General features: G+C 40.0%; 1 protein-coding gene across 3 annotated transcripts in view; it reads left to right on the top strand.

The window, feature by feature from the left end:
* Positions 1-8,925: 8,925 nt before the first annotated feature.
* NAB1 (NGFI-A binding protein 1) overlaps positions 8,926-23,260 on the top strand; it is a gene marked incomplete at both ends in the record, with an annotated part of 41,236 nt that continues 26,901 nt past the window's right edge. For 2 of the 3 annotated variants that reach the window (XM_079710499.1, XM_079710498.1), the window contains one exon: positions 18,315-19,133. In XM_079710499.1, coding sequence (XP_079566625.1) covers positions 18,315-19,133 — 819 coding nt within the window. Of the gene's footprint in view, positions 9,066-18,295; positions 19,134-23,260 lie in introns of those variants that run through there. The other variant, XM_079710500.1, reaches the window with a different exon arrangement.

Below are 23,260 nucleotides of genomic sequence, written 5' to 3'. Positions count from 1 at the left end.
CTGCATATGTCCCTGGAGTAGGGGCACCTTCAAGAAGATACAAGTTTATACCTGCCTGAATGATTAATCAGAAAAATAAAAGAAGGATGACTATATTTGTAACATTTTATATATATATGTATATATAATGATATATACACACATATGATGATATATATATACACATATACATAATGATATATATATATATACACACACACATATATTCACATCTCACACATGGTAGGCTCACAATACACAGAGTTATACAGGACTAATAATGTACGAAGGGCTCCATACATACATATTTGTTGGATAAGTTCCTGATTTTTGTTGCTGTCTTCAAATAGATAAACACACAATTTTGTTTTCATTTTTATTTCATTGTAAACTGCTTTTGAAGCAGGATCTTTCTTTAAAATAACATTTAAAATTCCCCCCTGAGGGGCTTCCCTGGTGGTGCAGTGGTTGCGAGTCCGCCTGCCGATGCGGGGGATGTGGGTTCGTGCCCCGGTCTGGGAGGATCCCACATGCCGCGGAGCGGCTGGGCCTGTGGGCCATGGCCGCTCGGCCTGCGCGTCCGGAGCCTGTGCTCCGCAACGGGAGAGGCCACAGCAGTGAGAAGCCCGCGTACCGCAAAAAAAAAAAAAAAAAATTCCCCCCTGATTTTTAAAGTAATGCATGTTTGTTGTTAAAGTTTTGAAAACTAAAAGAAGCGTAAAAAATTACAATACCATCATCTAGAGATAACTACTGCTAACATTTGGTAAATTTCCTTTCATATTTAGGTAGAGTGATTATAGTTTGTTCTGCTCTGTCCTATTTTGACCACTACTATTGTATCATGAGCATTTCCCAATGTTATTAAATGTATTCCGTTACATCGATGTGCTATAACTTAACCAATTCATCATCTCGGATGTTTTGCTTTTTCAACTTTGTAAATAATGTTGTAATAAATATCTTCCTCTTAATGTTAATAAACTTAGAATAATAACCTAGAAGTGAATCTGTTGGGTCAAATTGTATGAACACTTTTGAAACTCCTGGCTCAATTTCCCAAATTACCCTTCTAAAGGTTATTTACCCTTTGACCAGCAATTTGCATAAGAGCCAGATTTGGAAAATTTTATTTGAGGAATATATTTGTAGCTGGAAAAACTCTCACTCTGTCACTATTAGAGACTGTTGTTACAGTAGAAAGTGGAAAAAAATGCAGCAATAGTTTCTCTTATTAAGAAATCAAGGTCCTTAAAATTTTTGACTACCATATATTATTGCCAATCCTGGGCAGGCTGATGAGTCACGATGTGTAAATCTGAGTAAGCACAACAATATAATCCAAACTGTAACTTGACAATTGTATGTGAACAGAACCATGTTTTGTTTTTTTGGTTTTTTTTTTTTGCGGTACACGGGCCTCTCACTGCCGTGGCCTCTCCCGTTGCGGAGCACAGGCTCCAGACGCGCAGGCCCAGCAGCCATGGCTCACGGGCCCAGCCGCTCCGCGGCATGTGGGATCTTCCCGGACCGGGGCACGAACCCGTGTCCCCTGCATCGGCAGGCGGACTCTCAACCACTGTGCCACCAGGGAGCCCCAGAACCATGTTTGATTTACTTTTATCTCAATAGTTCTAAGTCTCTTATTGTACAATACATGCATTGTCCTTTCCAAATGTCTGCTCCTAGAAGGCAGTGTTGAGTAATTTGTTGTGACAATTAGCCCAATCATTAATATTAACACACTCAGTTTCTTCATATGTGAACCATAGTGTGGTGAAAGCACTTGGTGCAGAGGGTGTTTTTTGAACCCATTCTGCTTTTCTTTCCTTTTCCTGATACACACTTGTACCGGATACATTCACCACCTCTTCCAATCCAACTTAAAGATAATATACAGGCTCTCTTCAAGTGAAGAGAGCAGGATGCCCGCTGTTTCTCTGTCCCTTCTTCCTGCACATCTATCCCCAATACTCCATTCCATCACTGCCATCTGTCCCAGGTCAAGAGCACACTTTTGTGGCGAGCTTAGAGGAATTTGTGTTGGGATGATCTCTTCTCTGTCTCTTCTTTTTTCTCCTTCAGGAGAGCCATGGACTCGGGTACTTTTTCTTTGGTTTTTCACTTCTTCCAGAAGAGTTATGTCCACTTTAGTCAGCTTCTCACAAGTGCAGTTATCTTCTTTTTGTCTCTTCATCTCTTCCCACTTTCTTCCAACTCTTGCCCATTTACTTCAAGAAAGGTTCTCCTCCTTCACATGCTATTTTCTTATTCCTTTGCTCCACATCTTGGTTAACAAGTCATACACCTTTGTTAAGGAAACAAACAAAATCTTCCATCCACTCTCATGTGGAATGCTTAAAAGGGGGACTTGAGCTGGTGGGTCCTCTGCCGGCAGAGTGTAGATGTGAAGAAAAAGACAAGCACAGAGACAAGGTGGGAGAGTGAGCACAGACTTGCTGTCAATCCAGCAAATTGGGTGGAGAAGAGCAAAAGCTAAACATGGGACTGTGAGGAACAAGAAAGAAAGCCAAGAATGAAGTGTGCAAATGGAAGACGGTTTAGATAGATTCCAGAGGCTGAGCATTTTTTTTTAACCTACTCTTCACTGTGCCTTGTGTAGTTAGCTGAGAATTATTAATGGCCAGTGCCTTAGTCCACTCAGGCTGCTATAACAGAAAGTACCATATGGGACTTCCCTGGTGGCACAGTGGTTAGGAATCCACCTGCCAATGTAGGGGACACAGGTTCTATCCCTGGTCCAGGAAGATCCCACATGCTGTGGAGCAACTAAGTCCGTGTGCCACAACTACTGAGCCTGTGCTCTAGAGCCCAGGAGCCACAACTACTGAGCCCACGTGCCACAACTACTGAAGCCTGCATGCCTAGAGCCCGTGCGGTGGCAACAAGAAAAGCCACCGCAACGAGAAGCCCGTGCACCGCAACTAGAGAAAGCCTGTGCGCAGCAGTGAAGACCCAATGCAGCCCAAAATAACTAACTAAATAAATTTATTTTTAAAAAAAGTACCATACATCTGATGGCTTAAGCAACAAACATTTATTTCTCACAGTCTGGAATCTGGAAGTCTGGGATCAAGGAACTGGAAGATGGTTCTGTACCTGGTGAGGGGCCACTTCCTGGTTTATAGATGGCTGTCTTTGTGCTATGTCCTCACATATTAGAACGGTCAAAAGAGCTCTGTGGGGTCTCGCTTATAAGAACACTAATCCCATTAATGAGGGCTTCGACCTCATGACCTAATTGTCTCCCAACAGCTCACTCCTAATAGCATCACATTGGAGGTTTGCATTTCAATATATGAATTTGGTGGGGACACAAACATTCGGTTTGTAACAGCCAGGAATGAGTGGACAGTAGTTAGTGTTGTTGAGGCCTGAAATAGTGTCATGGAACAGTTAACTATACAGGTCCTGCACAGTGAATGCCAGAAAAATGGGAAAAGGTGGGAAGAAAAGAGAAAGAGTAGCTGAGTTGTAACTACTGCTGCTAGAGAGGATAGAGAAGGAAGAAAAACAAGGCATTATCCCTAAGAAATGTCCAGAAATTCTCTTTAGATAGTCTTTTCAAAAGTTTCCATTTGGGCTTCCCTGGTGGCGCAGTGGTTTAGAGTCCGCCTGCCGATGCAGGCGACACGGGTTCGTGCCCCGGTCTGGGAGGATCCCACATCCCACATCCCACATCCCACATGCCGCGGAGCGGCTGGGCCCGTGAGCCACGGCCGCTGAGCCTGCGCGTCCGGAGCCTGTGCTCCGCAGGGGGAGGGGCCACAGCAGTAAGAGGCCCGCGTACCGCAAAAAAAAAAAAAAAAAAAAAGTTTCCATTTACATTCTCTTCTGTCTTAAAGACAAACTTTTATTTTTTTAATTAATTATTTTTTAACCATTTAACGTTATTTGTTTATTTTTCTCTCAAATTCCAAGAATCTTTTCTTGCAAAATGAGAGGATTATTGTCCCTGAATGCCAGCTTTTAAAGAAATTTTTATTTTATATTGGAGCAGTTAATGAAACCAGAATTACTCTTCATTCAATTAAATGTTTAGCTGTATTTACTGCCTAATACTATATTAGTATTTTTCTGCTCTTTATATCAGGAAGGTATAGTATAAATGTCCTTATCTGTAGAAGTCAATTGGGTTAGATGATTCCTAAGATCCTACCTAGCTCCCCACTAAGTCTGTAATTGTGTATTTTCACTTGCATTTTATAAGGATTTATAGTCCATCTTGGGAATATAACAATTTCCTTTTTTTTCCCAGCAGGGATTGCAATACAAGTTCCAAATAACCAACTTATTGGAAGCTAGACTAGTTGTAAGCTGAATTTCTGAAAATTATTTGAAAATACTTTGAATATACAAAGGAGGTTGAACTAGGTGAACTTCACAATCCTTTACCTCTTAAAATTCTATAGTGTCAAGAGAGTGGCATGGACTTATATATACTACCAAATGTAAAATAGATAGCTAGTGGGAAGCAGCCGCATAGCTCAGGGAGATCAGCTTGGTGCTTTGTGTCCACCTAGAGGGGTGGGATAGGGAGGGTGGCAGGGAGATGCAAGAGGGAGGGGATATGGGGATGTATGTATACATATAGCTGATTCACTTTGTTACACAGCAGAAACTAACACACCATTGTACAGCAATTATACTCCAATAAAGATGTTAAAAAAATTCTATAGTGTCTTGTAATAAAATGCAATGTATGAAGATTTGTTTATTTTTTTAGAAGAGCAAATGTTTTTAAAGTCATGGCTCTTGGAATGATCAGTTATATATATTCCTATTAGCATACCTTTAAGAAACTTGTTTATAATCTCCCTATATTTTAAAATAGTCAAATCTCTATACACTAAAAAATCTATTTAATCTACATACACATCCAAAACTTTAAATTTCATATTGTAAAATAAGGGAAATTTAAATTATATTTCTGATATTATGAGTATTACACAGGACTCAGTTAACTCTAGGACCACCACCACATAGAGTGGAAAATTCGTTAAGTATGGAATTATTCTAAGGCAACAGAAGAACAACAGGATAGAATTATACTATATCTTAGATCTTGTAGGTCACAAGCCATAGTGTTATTCCTTCTCTACTCTAAGAACATTTAAAATCATTTGTTCTTTTGGTTTGAATCACTGAAGCATTCTAAAGAAATCTTTCTAAAAGTAATAAACTAATGCTCTTTCAGGGAAACTTTCACTCTAATGTCAGAACCACTATCAACTTTCTACATTTTTTTAAATTAAAAACTTTATTTTTAGTTTCACAATGTGGAATTTTTTTTTGTCCAAAAACCCCTTATTTTTGCAAATGCACTCATCACCGAAGTATTTTTAATAATTATTTTTTTAAGATCCTATTAAACACACATTTACTGAATTCAAGGGAAGTGTAAGACATACTTACAGGATAGAATGGAATACAGAATAATCAGAAACCATAATTATTACCTTACAGGATGGAATGCTGTTCCTTAACAAACCACCAGGGCCTGGGAATGGCAGAAGACTGTGTGTGTGTTGCAGAGGAGGTGGTGTTCAGGGGTAGCACTGGCGATGAAAGTAAGTGGTAAGGAGGTAAATAAGAATCAATGTTTCTTTACCTGAGCTGTCTCAGATACGGGTGAATGCCTCCGTTCTCTTTTTAAGCAGCCATATTAACTACACTGTTGTCATACAGACATACAGAATTAGATGCTAAAAGCTTAAAATTTTTATCTTTCCTTCATTTTCCTTCCTCCCATTTCCCCCAGCACCATGGGTGTTTAAGGCAATTCAAAGTGGGCCAAAAATGCCATTCTTAATGTGGGAAAAATATACTACCTAAATGTGCTCAGAAAACAAACAAGGAGAGATTTCAGTGCTTAACTGTAGAAATAGTCAGTTACAAGTCAGAAAAAAAACCATCTGCCCTGACACATTTCCTTTTCAGCATTATGTCCAGTGCTGGTCAGACAGATACAAGTTTGGGAAGAGGATTTAATGTCATTTCTTCCAACTCTGGAAACAATTTTACTGGGAGGCTCAACAGTCCAGGTAAGACTACTCATTTCATGACTTATGAATCACTGATTGTACATCTTTATGGAAGAAAATTATCTTTCTCCAGCTGTTCAGAACAATGTTTGCAAAACATCAGGATTCCAGAGAGGAACTGGAAGAAAATAATTTTGCAGATTTCATTTGTTCATTTGAAAATCTGTTAACCTATATCTTTCCAAAAAGCTGTCTTTATTTTACTACAACCGAAGTTAACTTTCTCTTTAGCAGAATAGGGTCCACAGCTGCAAAACCGAGACAATTAGGCTAAGATACGCTTCCAGTAGTGATTCTTCCGCTGAAGAAAAATTCAAGGAAGTAAGCATGCTTATTCATATGAAAATCAACACAACTATTCCAGACAGAACCTTTCACTAATACTGGAGAGTTTTAATTATATATATTCCATTTTGGCATTACTCATTCCTATAACATGTTTTTGCAAAAGAAAAAGAAAGATTCAGTACTTTAATAAGGTTTTTTTCTTTCAATGTTATCATCCCCATCCATTGCTGCAACATAAAGATGTGGTATGAAGAATTTCCCATCTCAAAGAATGCCTTGTATCCCCATCAGCAAAGTAGGCACACTCTGGGAGGCTAGCCAGGATGTGGGACTGGCCTCCTATAAAGCTGAGTTTGTATATGTACGTTTAAACAGAATTTTACCTGTATTTGCAGTAGTTTTAGATTTACTAGATGCTCTCTACCCTTCAAGAACGCAATACTAAAATTCGAGGAATTCTTCCCTTTTCCCGTTTTTTGCAAAGAAAGGAAAAATACACCTAAAACAAATTTCCAAATTTTTTGGCAATACTTTAGGTACATTTTTGGAGGTGTTTTAATACTTTCTTTGGTTAGAAAAAGTTCATGCAAACCAAACTCAAAAATTCTATAGCGTGCCTTGGGAACTCTATTCAAACACACGCCAGGACTGTTCTAGCGCTGTCGGATTTTTACACCGTGGAAAGAGAAAATATTAACCAGTAAAATAACAAGCAGGTTTTCAGGAGGGTTGAGAAGGTTGGAATTAAGTTACCCAGCAAACAAGACAGTTGTCAACGCCGCACTTCGGGTTTGTGGGTTCCCACTCCTCCCCTCCTCCCTACGCCAGGACGGTGGTGGGGACAGGGCAAGATGGGCGGGGCTGAGATACTCTGGAACTGCCAGTTTTCCTCCCAGCGCCGCGCACCTGCCACCCCCACTCCCTGCGGTCGCAGCCCACTTCCCGCAGGATGCCTGGGCCGGCCGGGAGGGGCGCACCTGGCCCATCAGCCTCGAGCCGGCGCGGGCGGGAGCAGAGGCGAGACGGGCACCCAGATTAGTGGGCTGAGCGTGCTATTTTTTTTTAAAGTCAGCCTCCCGGGGGATGTTGGATTTGGCGGGGCGTGCTCTTTGAAACACTATATTGGGAACCTCACACATTTAAAAAAAAATTTTTTTTTTTAAATTGCAAACCTTCCCAGTTCCCTCGGCAGCTGGAGAGCAGGCCCGAGGCGGCGTTCCCTCCCTCCCTCCCGCCACCCCGTTTCCCTCCCGCCACCCCGTTTCCCTCCTTCCCGCCCCCTCCCCCCGCCGGGAGCAGGATTCGCGGGAGCCGCCCCCTCCCGGGCGCCCACTTGGTTCCTCCCAGCTGCCGAGTGAATGGGCCGCCCTCCGGATTCCGCGGAGGGGGCGGCGGGAAGAGGCCGAGGCCGAGCCCGAGGCCGAGCCCGAGCCCGGGCCCCGGCGGCCGCCGCCCCCGCCCCCGCCCGGCGGCTGCCCACGCCGGGATCTGCGTCACTCGGCCGCGCGTGGGCGGGAGCCAGAGCGGCGAATGTACCAAGAGCGGAATCTCCCAATGTGACAGCGGGCGGGGGGGGGCGGTAGAGGCGGCGGAGGCGGGCGGGGGAGGGGGAGGGGCAGCGCGCGCAGGGAGGGGAGGGGAGGCGGGGAGCAGGGGGGGAGGACGCGGCGCGGGAGGTGCCGCCGCCGCCCGCGCCGGGAGGAGCCGCTGCCACCGCCACCGCGGCCGAGCGAGCGCCGTCGGGGCTGGCGGGCGGGAAGGGGCTGGCGGGCGGGAAGGAGCGGCGGGCCCGAGCTGGGGGGGGGAGCAGGGAGAGAGCGCCCCCCACCTTTCCTTCCCCCCTCGATGGGAGCGGGGGCGTCCCGGCCGCAGCAGCCGACTGAGGAGAGAGAGCCGGGGGCCGTCACTTCGGAGTTGCTAAGGCGTCCTGGGGGAGAGCGCGCCAAGACCGCTGCAGCCGCTGGCCTAGTACGTACCAACTGGCTGTCCGCCAACTGCGGGATGCGTTCAAGCTCGTGCGACCGCGGGCGAACTTGGAGTGGCGGAGTCTCCGGGCCGCGCCGGCACTTGGGGAGGCGGGCGTCCAGGGCAGCTGGCCCCGCGCGGCCGCCGCCGGAAGGAGAGGGAGGCATCGGGCTCGTGTGGGCGATTCCCGGAGAAATTCGGTGCGCAGGGGCAGCAAGAGGGCGAGCGAGGCAGCGGGGCCGACCTGTGCATCTCCTCCCAGAAAGCCGGGGGCGCAGCGTCCATTCTCCTGACCCGGCTGGGGCCGTCGCGCGGGGCGCGGAGCGCGGAGCGGTGGTGGGTTGCGTGGTCTGTTGTGCGGTCTGTTGTGCGCGGTGGGTGCGCGCGCCGGCCCCAGAGTTTTGCAGCCACCTTCCGCAGGGGCAGAATCTTTTTGTTGGTTTGTTTACTTTGTAAGAGTGTTGCACTTAGAGCCTTAATTTTCGTCCTGGGTATCCTCTTCTTTGGAATGTAGTTTTCTTTTTGAAAGCGGAAGGAGAGTTTTGTTTGGAAGTGGCTTACAGAAATTTGGCACTGAGGTGCGATGGAAGCGAGAGACTCGTGTTCGTTAAGGCCGAGTGTGGAATTTGCAAACACATGCGGGACATACAAGCTTTGGATGCAGTAGTCTGTGACCTTATTCATGGAGAAACGTTGCACGTGCAATCAGATGCTTATGGGCTGCATTGTCAGGGTTCACAAGGCACAAGATATGAAACGACACTTGGAGTGAGCCTAATTGTTGTAAGATCTCGGGGGAAAGGATAATTGAATTGGAATATATTTGCATTTATAGGTTCCGCAGACCAGGTTTTGCAGCAGGTGATCAGGAGGAATCCTTGACTTGTATATACTTAATTCCTCACTACGTGAGATCCGGGAGGCATGGAAAATTTGGGGGTAGATGTCAATTTAAAATTTCCTTCCGAAAGAGTTGATTTGGAGTAACCTGTCACTACCAATTGGTTTGCCAGTGACGTGTCTGCAAACTTAAGGAGTGCAAAGATCAGAGCTGAGAGGGAGATACTCAGATCTTGTTTAAAAATATTTTGGCAGTTTTAATAGATAATACTAGATTGCATAGGAACTGAATTTTAAAAAGATTAGTCACGTAGGAAATGCTAGGCTGTTTTGTTAGAGAACTGCGCATGCAATGAAATACCTTCTTAGATTTTCACTTTTTTGAAAAATTTCCCCTCTAAAACATACCAGATGATGATACGTCCTGATTTATGTGTGGGTTTTAAGAAGGAATATTGGGAGAAAGGATGCAGAGGATTTACTTTCTCTATTTTGGGTGGGGACTGATATTTTCCAGAAGACCTAAAAAGCTGCCTCTAGTCTAATCTAAGTGCCAGTAAAAGTGGCTTAGATTAAGGGGATATCCTTTTTTCCTCCATTTTCCAGCATTTGAAACATTTAATATTTTCATTAAGTTTTAAAAATTATGTTGTCCTTATAGGTATTACCTTGCATGTAAGTGTTCTCTTGAGAGTTTATAGATGTCTGGCAAGGTCAGCCTTCTTTATTCCTGTTTGAGTATTAGTTATTGGAAAATCAAGCCTTGAAAGAAAATGTTAAGGAACCATTGGAAGCCTTCTTGTTTTAATTTTACTATTTTTAACATCTTGCACAAAAGTTAATATGCCATCCTGGTGTTGGAAAAATTTCATTTTCCTTGGCTCTGGTGATTTCCTATTATATGTGAATAAATCAGTAATAATAATAAAAACATGGAGGCAGTGTAGATTTTTATTTCATTCTTCCTGCTAATTGTGGATGTAATGAACATGACAGAAATCCTTAGGAATACTATAGCTGATACAAGGAAATTTAGTGAGCTTATATAGCTAATAAATAATTTGATATATCTGGTGAATACATCCTGTCTTGTTTCAGAAGTATTAATAAAATTGAATAATCTCAGCTAAATTAATTAAAAAATTTTCTTTTTTGATGACTAGTAAATATCCATTGCCCTGTAGAAAAGTTAATATATTTTCATTCTCCTTGTTGCTATTTGGAGAATCAGTTAAAGTATTAGATATTTTCTTTTAATCACATATTAAGAGCATATTGATTTATTATTAAAGATTTCGGGTGTTTGTACCGTGGCTGCTCTGAAAGAAGAAATGATAATGTATGACAAAGTGGGGGAGACCTTTGAAGAATTTATTGCATGAACTTTAAAAATTTAAAGTAAAAGATGGTTGCATGGAAACAGAAGTATGTCAGGTTTTTGTGTCTGTTGATCTAGACTCTGTCCTAAGACTTGGGGTTCATCTATTCCATTATGGTAAGTCAGGTTGTTTTTGTTGGTGCTATTCATGTGCATTATTGGAAATAAAAGCTTTGTACAATTTACCTTTAAGTGTGAAGCTGTATTCTGGATACCACAGAAGCATGATATATTTTATGTTACTTTCATGGAAATGACCATTTTTTAATATGTTTGAACAGGTTAAGATCTTGCTTGTATAATCATCTTGTGTATGCATATTTCATGTGAAGTTTATTAAAAATAATAAGGAATAAATAATGCCCACTTAAGCATAATACAAGGTTCCTAGCCCCTTTGCTTTGGATTTAGTTTTATTTTAACTGCTTCGTTCATTCTTTTTAGTAGAATGAAGAACAGTACAGTTATTATATTAAATGCAAATTTCCTTTTTGATCTGACATTTTCAAAAACTAGTGCAGTAGTAGAATATACTCCCTTAAACTTAACAATGGAACAAGTGGGAAATTAGAGAAGTTGATCTTGGGGGAAAAAGTAGCAATCCTCGTCTTGTCAGAATTCTCACAGCTAAAACATACCATTAAGCTTTCAAATAGTAGTTTTGTCATTTCTCAATACATTGTATTTGGAGAGTTGCACCTTAACTTGTACAGTATGTTAATTTAATAATTTTTAAAGATAAATTTCTGGGAAAAAAATTATAAAATTTATATGTACTGTGTGCATACTACATGTTCAAATGGCACTTAATGTATGTTGAATAACTTGACCGTTAGTTGATTGAAGAATTTCCAGCCATATTATATGAAATACTAGTGTTTACCTGTTGGTATCACAGCTAAGTTAATGCATAGTTATTGTTTAATTGCAAAATAAATCTGATTTTTTTCTAATTTAGATAAATTTAGGGTTATACATTGAAACTTTAATTAAAATTTTGAGGTTTATAAGAAATTTTTTCCAGCTTCATTCAGAATTCAGAAAAAATCAGTAGGAGAGAACATTTTAAGTTTCCTAAATTACTGTTAATTCATTAGAAGCTATATGTTTAATTCATAGCTATTACAGTAATAAGATCCAAAAATATCTTGACTTAAGATATATCCCCGCATGCTTATTAATAAATATGCCTAGTTAAATTGTTTGGTACTTGAAACACATACACAGGAGTGAGGACCTGGGTCGACCTGCTATCTTAAATAACCCATGATGTAACTAAACTACATTTAATTATTTTAGGTTGAGTTCTGGGACTGGGACAAAAATGAGAAGAATTCACTTCCTAGGCTTAAGGCTTATTCTTCCCTAAGCCAAATTCTGGCTTGTCATAAACCTTTCCAGTCTCAACCTGTAGTGTACCCATTGTACCCTTTCCCCAGGCTCCTATACCTTCAGGCTACATTCTCCCAACCTTGGCAATACTTCCGAGGCTTTAAACGTGGTCACTCGCCTCAGATTTCCTATCTCCTTCCTTGCCATTTCCCATCTCTAGCTTTCATTCCCTTTAGCGTGTACTGAATCTCATCTAGGTGTTAGAGGAAAACAATCTGGTGGAACTAATTCACCTTAATCTGTAAGTGACTCATGAGCTAACGCTTCCCAAGTTTTTTCACATATTTTTAGAAGTCTGTTAAGAGGTTGCTGTTAACTTAGATAATTTTAAAGTAAAAATTTCAGGCTGTGTTGGGAGGCAGGAATTTATAGTCCTCTGCATAAATAAGTCAGATTTTACTAGGATTTTGCCCTTGGTTTCTCCCCACTCCTGGCAGTCTCTCTTCTTTGGAATGCCATGGACTTCATAAAAGTGTGTATACATATATATTTCCTGCATCATGAAGAGGAGGATTCAAGTGTAGTGTTCATGAATCCATTTGAGTGTAATGATCATTTATAGGATTGATGTTTATTAGGGGATAACATTATAATTCGTCGAAACCAAGAGGAAAGAGACCTGGGATCTCTCGTGCCTGAAATTGACTTAAAAGGCTGCTTTTGGGGCTGGGCTAACATGATGTCTGTTGTCGCCACAACCACGTGTGTTCCTGTAAAGGAGAGCATCCGGCCATCTTTTGGGAATCCACCACACAGGCTATAAAAAGGGGAAGTATTGAGGATGAGAGAATGAAAAAGATTGTAGGTAAAGTAGCAGGATGTGCTTTTGTTAGATTGGACCCTAATTTACACTGGTTATTCCTTTTGGAATATAAAAGGAGGCTGCTGATCAGATTCTGACTCAAACGTTGGGTTTCATTCAACAGAAGCCTTTATAGAGATGTTGTTCTACCTTGAACGCTTTGCTGGTAGTAGAGGGGGATAAAAGATGAATGAGAACTAGTCCCTACCATCAAGGAGCTTGTAGCCTAAGGTAACCTGTTCTACAGGACCATGGCAGTCTGCTTCTCTGTTCCATGGCTCCTTATGTATTGAAGCTAACATTTGGCATAGCATTTATCAGAGTGGTTAACTGTGTGCTTACTCGTCTGTATCCTGATTCTTAACAGTTTCTCTGTGAAGAACCATTTGAGGAAAGTCCAGTGTTTGGCACGAGCATAGGGGCAGGTGAAGGACCACAGAGGAGGCTGGACAGGTCTGGGATGCCTATATGAGTAGTTTGGATTTTTTCCTCCATGAAGTGGGGAGATTTGCATAGGTGAGTAAAGAGCCACACCTGTACTTTAGGAAGATAAAGTTGGCATTGCAGTATGGGAAGTATTGAAGGTGAGATAGCTGTTTTCAAAGTTGGGGCGAGAAGCAAGGGGAAAATCAGAATTAGGTGCTTTTGAGGCAGAGAAAGAAAAAGGGTGGTGATGTGGCCTAAGGACATGCAGATTGGAGGAAGGAAGAGGAAAACAAAAACATGAACGGATAAAGAAAATATGGTATATACATGCAATGGAATATTACTCAGCCATAAAAAAGAATGAAATTCTGCTATTTGCAACAACATGGATGGAATTAGAGGGTATTTTGCTAAGTGAAATAAGTCAGAGAAAGACAAATACTGTATAATATCACTTATATGTGGAATCTAAAAAATAAAACTAGTGAATATGACAAAAAAGAAACAGACTCACAGATATAGAACAAACAAGTGATTGCCAGTGGGGAGGGGGAAGGAGATTAAGAGGTACAAACTACTATGTATAAAATAAATAAGCTATAAGGATATATTGTACAGCACAGGAAATATAGCCAATATTTTATAATAACTATAAATGGAATATGACCTTTAAAAATTGTGAATCATTATGTTGTACACCTGAAACTTATATAATATTGTACATCAACTATACCTCAATAAAAATTAGAAAAAAAAAGGAATCTCTACTTTTATTAATCCAGGAAACTGGAAGAGTAGTGGTGCAACTAAAAGAAATGAGAGTTGGGAAGAGTAGATTTGGGAATCTGGAAGAAGGGAGGAAAATGAGATAACATACTTGCTTTTGGACTTACCAAATTTGAGATGTTTGACAATCTCCACATGGTAGTTGAAATGCTGAATTATCAGAAAAACAGTTTGGGTTCTCAAACTTTTCAGGTATGAAGATCACTTTTTAAACTATAAAAAAAAAAGCAAGTACTCACTAATTTTGCTTAGTGTTTGTTGATATAATGGCAACAACTGTGAATTCAGTTACACTTTTAAATGAGTTTGTATTAAATCACAAAGTATTTACTTTTATTTGCAAAGTAGGTGTATATGTGTGAGCCAGTGCTTGGTGTATGTTTGGATTTGAGAACACTTTGGGGGAACTCCACGAACCACTGGCCCAAGCTACAGATAGCAGTTTGGAGGTCAGTCTGCTCTAGGTGATATTGAAGGCTGGGAGTGGACGAGATCATCATGGGAGAATATGGAAAGACAGTAGAAACGGGATCTAATATAAAACTTCGGAAAATTCCTGCACTTAGAATAGAGTAAGGGAAGGCAACATAATATAGCAAAAAGTCAGGTGAAGAGTGTTTCAAGGAGTGACATCAAGCTGCAGAGGTTAAAGAGAAAAGCTGGTGATCACTCAGGAGTTACTCGAGAGTTTTGATCGAGGAGTCAGGACAGAAGGCAGGCTGAAGCTTCTTGGAGCAGATTGAGGCTGATTTGAAGGAATGGTTCTTTTCCCTTGTGACCATTAAAGACTCTGCCTTACTCTAAATCCCCACGTCCCAGCTTGGAGAAAGTCAGAGAAGTTTTGTTTCCCATATTCATATTAAGTGCTGTGTTGTGGTTCGAAGACAAAGCTGGAGTTGACCTGTCAAGTTTTCTGAGCCAAACCAGCTCCTTATTTCACTTAGCATAGTTTAAATCTGGCAGATGACTGATCCTACCCCATAAGGAGCCAAAGTGAGTTTGTTTTTAAAAGGTTCAGGAACAAATCATTACCATTTAAAATAGATCACTGAATAACAAACAACAACAAATGGCCTTAAATGAGTCCATTGTTTAATTCCTCTTCCTCTGGAACTGACCAGACTGAGGAACATTTAAGCTGGTGCAAGTGGAGGTTTGCGATATATAGGCCCTTGGTTTAGCTTTTGAATGCAGTTAAAAAATGGGTAACCGGGCTTCCCTGGTGGCGCAGTGGTTGAGAGTCCGCCTGCCGATGCAGGGGACGCGGGTTCGTGCCCCGGTCTGGGAGGAACCCACATGCCACATGGAGCGGCTGGGCCCGTGAGCCATGGCCGCTGAGCCTGCGCGTCCGGAGCCTGTGCTCCGCAACGGGAGAGGCAACTGGTTTCTCTTAATTGTGGAATTTATAAAAAGGTCACACCCAGCATGATTGTTCCAGCATCTCTTGAACAGGCCAGGTAACTGGAGTTTGCAGTTGAATAGATTTACTCTACTCGCAGCTTCCTATATTATACAGCATTGTGTTAGGATCCTTTTATGTTTACTTCAGATTGGAGAGATGCAGTTTTCTTTGGATTTATTTGACCTGCATGTCGAAGCACGAATAGATACAGAGTTTGTAAAAACAGAAAATCTCATAAAAATTTTCTTTTAAATCAAATCAAGTTAATGTATGAAGTGGTGGTTGTTTAAATTATCCCAACAGGCTTTGTAGGAAACTGAAACATTCTCTTAAAGCAAAAAGCTTAGGGAGAAAACTCCTTTCCCAGCAGTAAGTGTGGGCCTTTAGAAAGCCTCCTGGGAGTCTAAATAGTTCACTTATTTATCTTTCATCTGGTGTCTTGACTTTGGAAATGTACACTGGGTCCTGTCAGTCCTTATGGGGATATTATAATCATAACTACTTTCTTACCGGAACATAAGGGCTTCCTCTTAGGAACTAGTGGGTTTCCTTTCTTTTTGGGTAAAGATGAGAAAGGATAAAAGTTGAAAATTAATATTTTCTAAAATCATTGCCTTATCTCAGAAGAATAAAACCTAAGTTTGGGTTTTTAGTTCTCTGTAAGTTTCTCTTTTACATTTGTCCATCATATATTCTTTGTTCTCTTATTGCTCATAAAAAGATTCAAGAACTCTGTTCTAGATTTTCTCATGTAATTTTTACTTTATTCCATAATTTGGGGGAGTATATATGGTGAGATAACTGATGACACCATAAATCTTGCAAGGTTACAGTCCTCTTATAAAAATGATTTTGTGTGTGTATGTGCATACATATATATTTATATGTGTGTATAGATATTTTTTGTGTGTGTATACTCTTGAGTTGAAAGCCTGTGGAGCTATTGCATTAGGTGTATGAAGGGAAAGTAGGTTTCCTTTCCTCTACCTCAGACACTTTCTAGAAACCCTTCCATTTGGTATAATGTTGTTCAATACAGACTTTAACTTGTGTCTGTAACTCCCAAGAGCTTGTTTTTGTGGGTTAGTGTCCAGCTGGATGATAGATTCTCTCCCCAAAAAGTCTCCCCTAGAGTGGGAGGACAAAGCAGATCCTCCTATGGGTGATTCAGAAGATGCAGGAATGTTTTTTCCAGAGAACTGAGGTGGCATGAACATGACGGTGGTCTCAAAACCTGTAGGAGTTCATGGTGCCCAGGGAGTGTACTAAATAGGGATCTTCTAATGTAGTTTGCCAAATTTGCCAAATCATGAGAGTCTGCTGAGATGCAACCCAAGGACCTAGGAAATTATATTTTTTCAGAAGCACCCCACATGATTTCCTGGCTGTCAGCAGATGTTTAGTGGGCTCAGATTCAATCTTTTTTTATGTATCTTGGGAAGTCATCAGGTCACCTGGCAATGCCCTTATAAAATAAAGAACCATAAAATTTGAGGAGGTCAGTAATTGATTAGAGCAGATTGTGGATGACACAGAGATTCTAGGAGATGGGGGCTTCCCAGGAGTCAGTCCTTAGGGTGGTAGGGAAATGCATTCTCCTTGGATGGGATGACTGAAACTGGAATTTTGGGTAGAATTCTGGTTGATGGCATAAAGCAGAAGTCCCAAGTTTGGTGATCTGGTGTTCCTAATATTCCTCTGCTTGTCTTATCTCCCAGTTAACAATTGCTCTTTACTTTCTGAGTTGAGAGTGGAGCTTTCATTTTCCTTTGGTGTATGTATTCTTTTGGCCTACTATAATTTTTGCCCTTAGAGGGCTATAGGGTCCTTTTAATCCTAAGAGTGCATTGATTACAAGTTTGTTTCTCTTAAATGGAAGTACTTGGCCAACTCCTCTTTGTCTGTGGAAGGTCTCCAGGCAACTGTGAATAACTTTTAAAGGCTGCTAAGAGGTCAAGAAGTGCTTTGCTGGGTCTTGTTCTGTCTCTTTAAAGTCAGACTTCTCTGCCTCGCTTGAGCTCTAAAAGTATTAGTTCCTTGTCTCTGTCTTAGGCTCTCTGCTGCTTCTTTGGAGGGATCTCCCACCCTCCTTGGCTTCATCCTCTGTCTCTAACCCTGAGACACATTTAAGCTCCAGTCTGTCCACAGGACAGTTCTACTGAAGCATTCTACCTTGCGCCATGTTCAAGTGCCATGTGTTTGAAAGGGAATTCCATCATCCCTGATTTTCTGTATCCCCAATGCCTGCTGCAGTTCTAGACATTTCCTCTCCTTTTCATCACTTACATCTAAGTGATCACCAAGTCTTGTCTGAATTTTTCCTGCCTCTTTTTTTCTCAGTTCCTAAATATACCACCTTCTATCTTATCAATTCCAGTTCATACTGAAATCTCTCATCCTCTGCCTGCCAGACTAATCTGCTACTTTTTTTAATAAAATGGGAATTAACTATACCTATCTCACAGGGCTGTTGTGAGGATTAGACATAATATAAAGTATTTGTCATACAGTGTGACACAAAGTAAGTATTCAGTGCATGGTAGCATAGTATACTTCTTACCCCCTTCTGAATTTGATTATCCTTCACTTTGCCTCTGTGTCCACACCATGGAAGCAGCAAAGTGAATAGTCAAAAATATGGGATATAGAGCCCTGTGAGCCTTGGTTTGAGTCCCTAGACTTCTGCTTAGCTAGTTGTGAGATCTCAGGCAAATTACTTATCTTCTTTGAGCCTTTATATTTTTTTTCTTTAAAATGGAAACTATTACTGAATCTTGACCATTAAGGTTGATAGGAGAGTAAAATAAGATAACTTATGCGTAGAGAGAATGCTTCCTTAACAGTCAGTTGCTATGCAAATGCTGCTTGTTTTTTATTCTTCCCATACTGAACTCATAAATCCTATAGTGTCTAACAAATAGGCTTAAGAAGTTTGGAGCAAGTGTGATGAGTATTTCCTCTTCTTTTTGCAGGTTAAGCCCATCCACAGTAATGGCCGCGGCCCTACCCAGGACCCTGGGGGAGTTGCAGCTGTACAGAATATTACAAAAAGCCAATCTGCTTTCTTATTTTGATGCCTTTATCCAACAAGGTGGTGATGATGTCCAGCAACTCTGTGAAGCTGGAGAAGAGGAATTCTTGGAAATCATGGCACTCGTGGGCATGGCTAGCAAGCCCCTTCATGTTAGGAGGCTACAGAAGGCTTTGAGAGACTGGGTTACAAACCCTGGCCTTTTCAATCAGCCACTAACGTCCCTGCCTGTCAGTAGCATACCCATCTATAAATTACCAGAGGGATCACCAACCTGGCTGGGAATATCCTGCAGCAGTTATGAAAGGAACAGCAATGCTCGGGAACCTCATATAAAAATCCCCAAGTGTGCTGCCACCACCTGTGTGCAGAGCTTGGGACAGGGGAAATCAGACGTGGTGGGGAGCTTAGCGCTGCAGAGTATCAGTGAGTCCCGACTCTGGCAAGGCCACCATGCCACTGAGAGCGAGCACAGCCTCTCCCCAGCTGACCTTGGCTCTCCAGCTTCCCCAAAAGAAAGTAGCGAGGCGCTGGACGCTGCTGCCGCGCTCTCTGTAGCCGAGTGTGTGGAACGAATGGCCCCCACGCTGCCGAAAAGTGACTTAAACGAAGTGAAAGAGCTGCTAAAAACCAACAAGAAGTTGGCCAAAATGATTGGTCACATCTTTGAGATGAGTGATGATGATCCACACAAAGAGGAGGAAATTCGAAAATATAGTGCAATATATGGCAGATTTGACTCCAAGAGAAAGGATGGGAAACATCTCACGCTTCATGAGGTAAAAAGCCCACATTTTTCTTTGTGCATATGTGGTGTGTTGTGTCTCTTAGAGATTAATTTGGTAATAGTTTGCAGCTAAGGAGATAGATTACCTGAAAGCAGTATTAAAGACATTTAGGTTTAGCAAAATGTAACTCTTTAGTGAAAATAGACCATATCTATTGTGTGTGTTAGGGTATTTTTGTGTTGAATTCAAACATGTTGAGCTTTGGAACTACAGTGTAGGGTGACTTTTAGAAAAATATCAGAATTTAAGCAGTGAAAGCATAAAGTCTTTGCATGTACAAGGCAGTTTGTCTTTTAATTAAGAAATAAAATGAGATTTTAAGTAGAACAAAAATCATTTTTGTAGACTTTTTTTAGAAAAAAAAATTTGTAAACAATAACCACAACTTAAAGTGATTTTCAGCTAGCATAGAAAACAATTATTTTAGATGAATGTTAGAAGAATTATTATAGCTTTGAATATTGTTTTGGTTTGACATTTGGCATTAAAAATTCTCATTTTATTTTTGTAGCACTCTATCCAGAAATACTTTGCTTAAGCAGAAGAATGCATATACGTATGTGTCTTTCTCATTTACTCCCTTTTTCTTGTCTGGCCAACACATCATATTTAAGACTCAAGCGTCTTTAAGACCTTAAGACTCAAGCATAAGCTTAAGTGTTTTTTGATATGTTTTCCCCCAAGTGACCGTTCCTTTCCGTTTTTATCCCTGTATAATATACACTTCTGTCACAGTAACTTCAACACTTTATTGTACTTATATATATATACTGGTCTATCCCTCACAGTATACTTTGGGATTCTTCAAGGCAGAGATAATGTCTCATTCATTTTTATATCCTCAGAATCTAATGTACCCAATAAATGCTTGAAAAATAAATGCATTTCAAAAGTTAAAAAACGATTTCATAGCTAAAATTTATAGCCATTTATCCGTTAGAAGAAAGAGAAACTCTCCTTGAAAAAAATGTTCAGTTGAATGCAGTATTTCACGTTAGAAACATTAGATCTTCCCCCCCAGACTTATACTTTAACCCAAAAAATATTATATATTTATTGAAAAAGTATTCAATCATTACAAAAGGATGTGAAGTAATTGAATCTGTAAACATTCAGATTCTTTTCTTTACATATACAAATGTGGGATCATATTTTGTACACTCTTCCTCCAAATTCTTTTTTTTTAAACTTAACAATATACTCAAAGTACAGTGTACTATTAGATATATTTTTAAGTGATTACATATAGAGCTACCTTATTCATTTATGGGTTATATTATATTTCACAATATGAATGTGCTGTTATTTATCTTAACCATTCACTTTTTGATGTCACTTAAGTTGTTTCCGTTTTTAAAATTTTATATATGGTAGGACGTGAACATTACGCATATATATCTTTACAGACTTGTGCATGTTTCCTATAGAATAGAGTCCCAACATGTAAAATTATGGGATCAAAGAATAAGTAGATTTAATATTTTAGTAGATACTGCTAAATTGCCTTCTAAAAAAGCTGCAGCAATTTACATTTTCACTATCGTTGTATGCAAGTGTCCATTTTTCCACTCTCTTGCATTTATCATTTTTAATCTTTGCCAGTCTAAGAGATGAAAAAATTATCATTGCTTAAATTAACTTTCCTTAGTGAGTATGAGTATCTTTTCTTATGTTTCATAGACATCCAATTTTATATTCATATCCTTTGTTTTAATGTTGGAGTTGTTTGGTTGTTTTGTCTAACCTTTAAAATATTGGTAAGAACTTTTTATATTTTAAGGATATTAACCTTTGTCTTATGTTGTAAACATTTTCCCAGATTATCATTTGTCCTTTGACCTTTCAGACTGGTTGCCGTGTGGAAGTTTAATTTTATATAGTAATATTCATTTATCTTGTCCTGTGTGATTTCATTTGTCTAATTCTCTATTCCTTCACCAGTATAGAGTTAGTTTAATTACTGTAGCTAAATAATGTATTTTAATATATGGAAAGGCAAGTGCCCCTTCTATAGTACTATTCTGCAACCTCTGTTTTTTTAGGTAATTTTACACACTTCTCCTTCCAAATGAAATTTTTAATGCATTTGTCAAATTTCCCCAAAATTTCTGTTGGTGTTTTGATTAGAAATGCCTTAAAGGTATAGATTAATTTGGAAAAAAATGATATATTTACAATAATGAAAACTCCTGTACAGTAATATAGTATATGTGTTTACTTAGATCTTTTATATTCCTCAGTAATTTCTTAGTTCTTTATTCATAGGTTTTGCACATTTCTTGTTAGGTCAAATACTGTGTATTATATATGTGTATTAAATGTCTGTATCATAAACATACGTTTATTTTGCATATATATACAAGTATATAAGATATAAAGGTGTATAATCGTAAATAAAATTTTTTCCTGCTTTATAAAATTACTATCACCGGCCGATTTTTGTATATTAATTTTGTCTTCAGCAATTTCACCATCTGATATTTTAAAATAAATTATTTTAGATATGAATGGATACTGGTGCTTAATATCAGAGAAGTGGTTAGCAAAATTAGTCACAGGGTATTCTGTGATTTGATCTATTTGGGGCATGTCCTTTTGTAATTGTTATATATTGTTGCCATACAATAATGGACTCAGAAGAACTTTTGAGTAGATCTAGAAAATACAGGTAGCATTATAATTCAGATACACTTTGACACTTTCATTACCTATGAACCAATAGAGAAATCTACTACAAGGTCGTCAATAATAGGAAACAAAGGGCAAAACATGTTGGCAGTTTTAGGTTCATGCTATAATCCAGTTTTCATATAATTTTTAAAACAGAGCAGATGAAACACAGTCAAGGGCCTGTCTTTTTTTTTTTTTTTTTTTTTTTTTGCGGTACTCGGGCCTCTCACTGTTGTGGCCTCTCCCGTTGCTCCGGACGCGTAGGCTCAGCAGCCATGGCTCACGTGCCCAGCCGCTCCGCGGCATGTGGGATCTTCCCAGACCGGGGCATGAACCCGTGTCCCCTGCATCGGCAGGCGGACTCCCAACCACTGCGCCACCAGGGAAGCCCTGGGCCTGTCTTTTTATTAAAGCAAAAGTATGTTAAAGAGATGACTTTAATAAAGCCTATCAACCTCACTTAAAAAATCCTAACCTACTTTAAAAGTGAATTATTTCAACTTTGATTTTGCTAAGGGGCTCTTTGCTTCTTTGGATAAATAGGCACAGGTGGTATTTAAGTAATGAGACCATTGTGGGTTTCCCAAAATAAGGGAACAGTCAAAATGAATGCCAGCGGCTGAGATGTGGGGTTGGGGGTTTTGGAAAGTGTGGCTTGTGAAGCTTAACTTAGACCACTTATTATTTGTAACTCAAGTATGTGGGTCTGGTCTAATAATATAGTTTAGGATAGAAGTTTATGAATCAGGACACTTTCTTCAAACTAGTAACCATTCAAGAGTTTGGTGGAAATCACAAAATCCTGAGGGAATTAAAAGAAAGAAGGTACTGTCAAGTGTACACTTGCGATAATTTCACATTTTTTCATTTGACTATTTACAATGAGAGAAAGATTTTTGAGTTTTTCTAAATTCCTAAGATTAAAGAATGTTACTAATTTGTCCTCAGTTTCTAAATAAGGAAATATGTGACTTATTCTTAATTCACTTTTGGTAGTATTTCTGAGAGCTTTCTTCATATAAACACTGAACACTCTTTCAAGACATATAAGTAGGTCAGGAGCAGATGAAAATCAGGAAGTTACCTATACCTGAAAAAATTTTTTCAACTCACAAGCATATAAAATTCTTATTCTTATACGCATTTTTATACTTGTTTCCAAGTATACATTATCAATATATTGTATAATTCTTTACATTTCACAGTAAAGAATTGTAGAATGAATCATTGTTATACACACTGTTTTTAAGCTAGAGAATCAGTGATGGTCTTAGAACATGGCTAGGTATGGCCTGGTCATAGGAGTCAGACTATGAAGATGGTGTGAGGGGCTGAGGCCTAGAACCACACTAGTTATTGGTGTGGGACAGGTGCTAAGGGACAAACCCAGAAGCAGTACTAGAAGGAAGTCCAGGCAGGCAGAGTTCCATCTGTCCAAAGGTGTGTTG

The sequence above is a fragment of the Hyperoodon ampullatus genome (assembly GCF_949752795.1).
Source record: "Hyperoodon ampullatus genome assembly, chromosome: 8".
Lineage (NCBI taxonomy): Eukaryota > Metazoa > Chordata > Mammalia > Artiodactyla > Ziphiidae > Hyperoodon > Hyperoodon ampullatus.
Note: the sequence above shows the minus strand (reverse complement) of the source record. Positions and strands in the feature narration are given on the sequence as shown.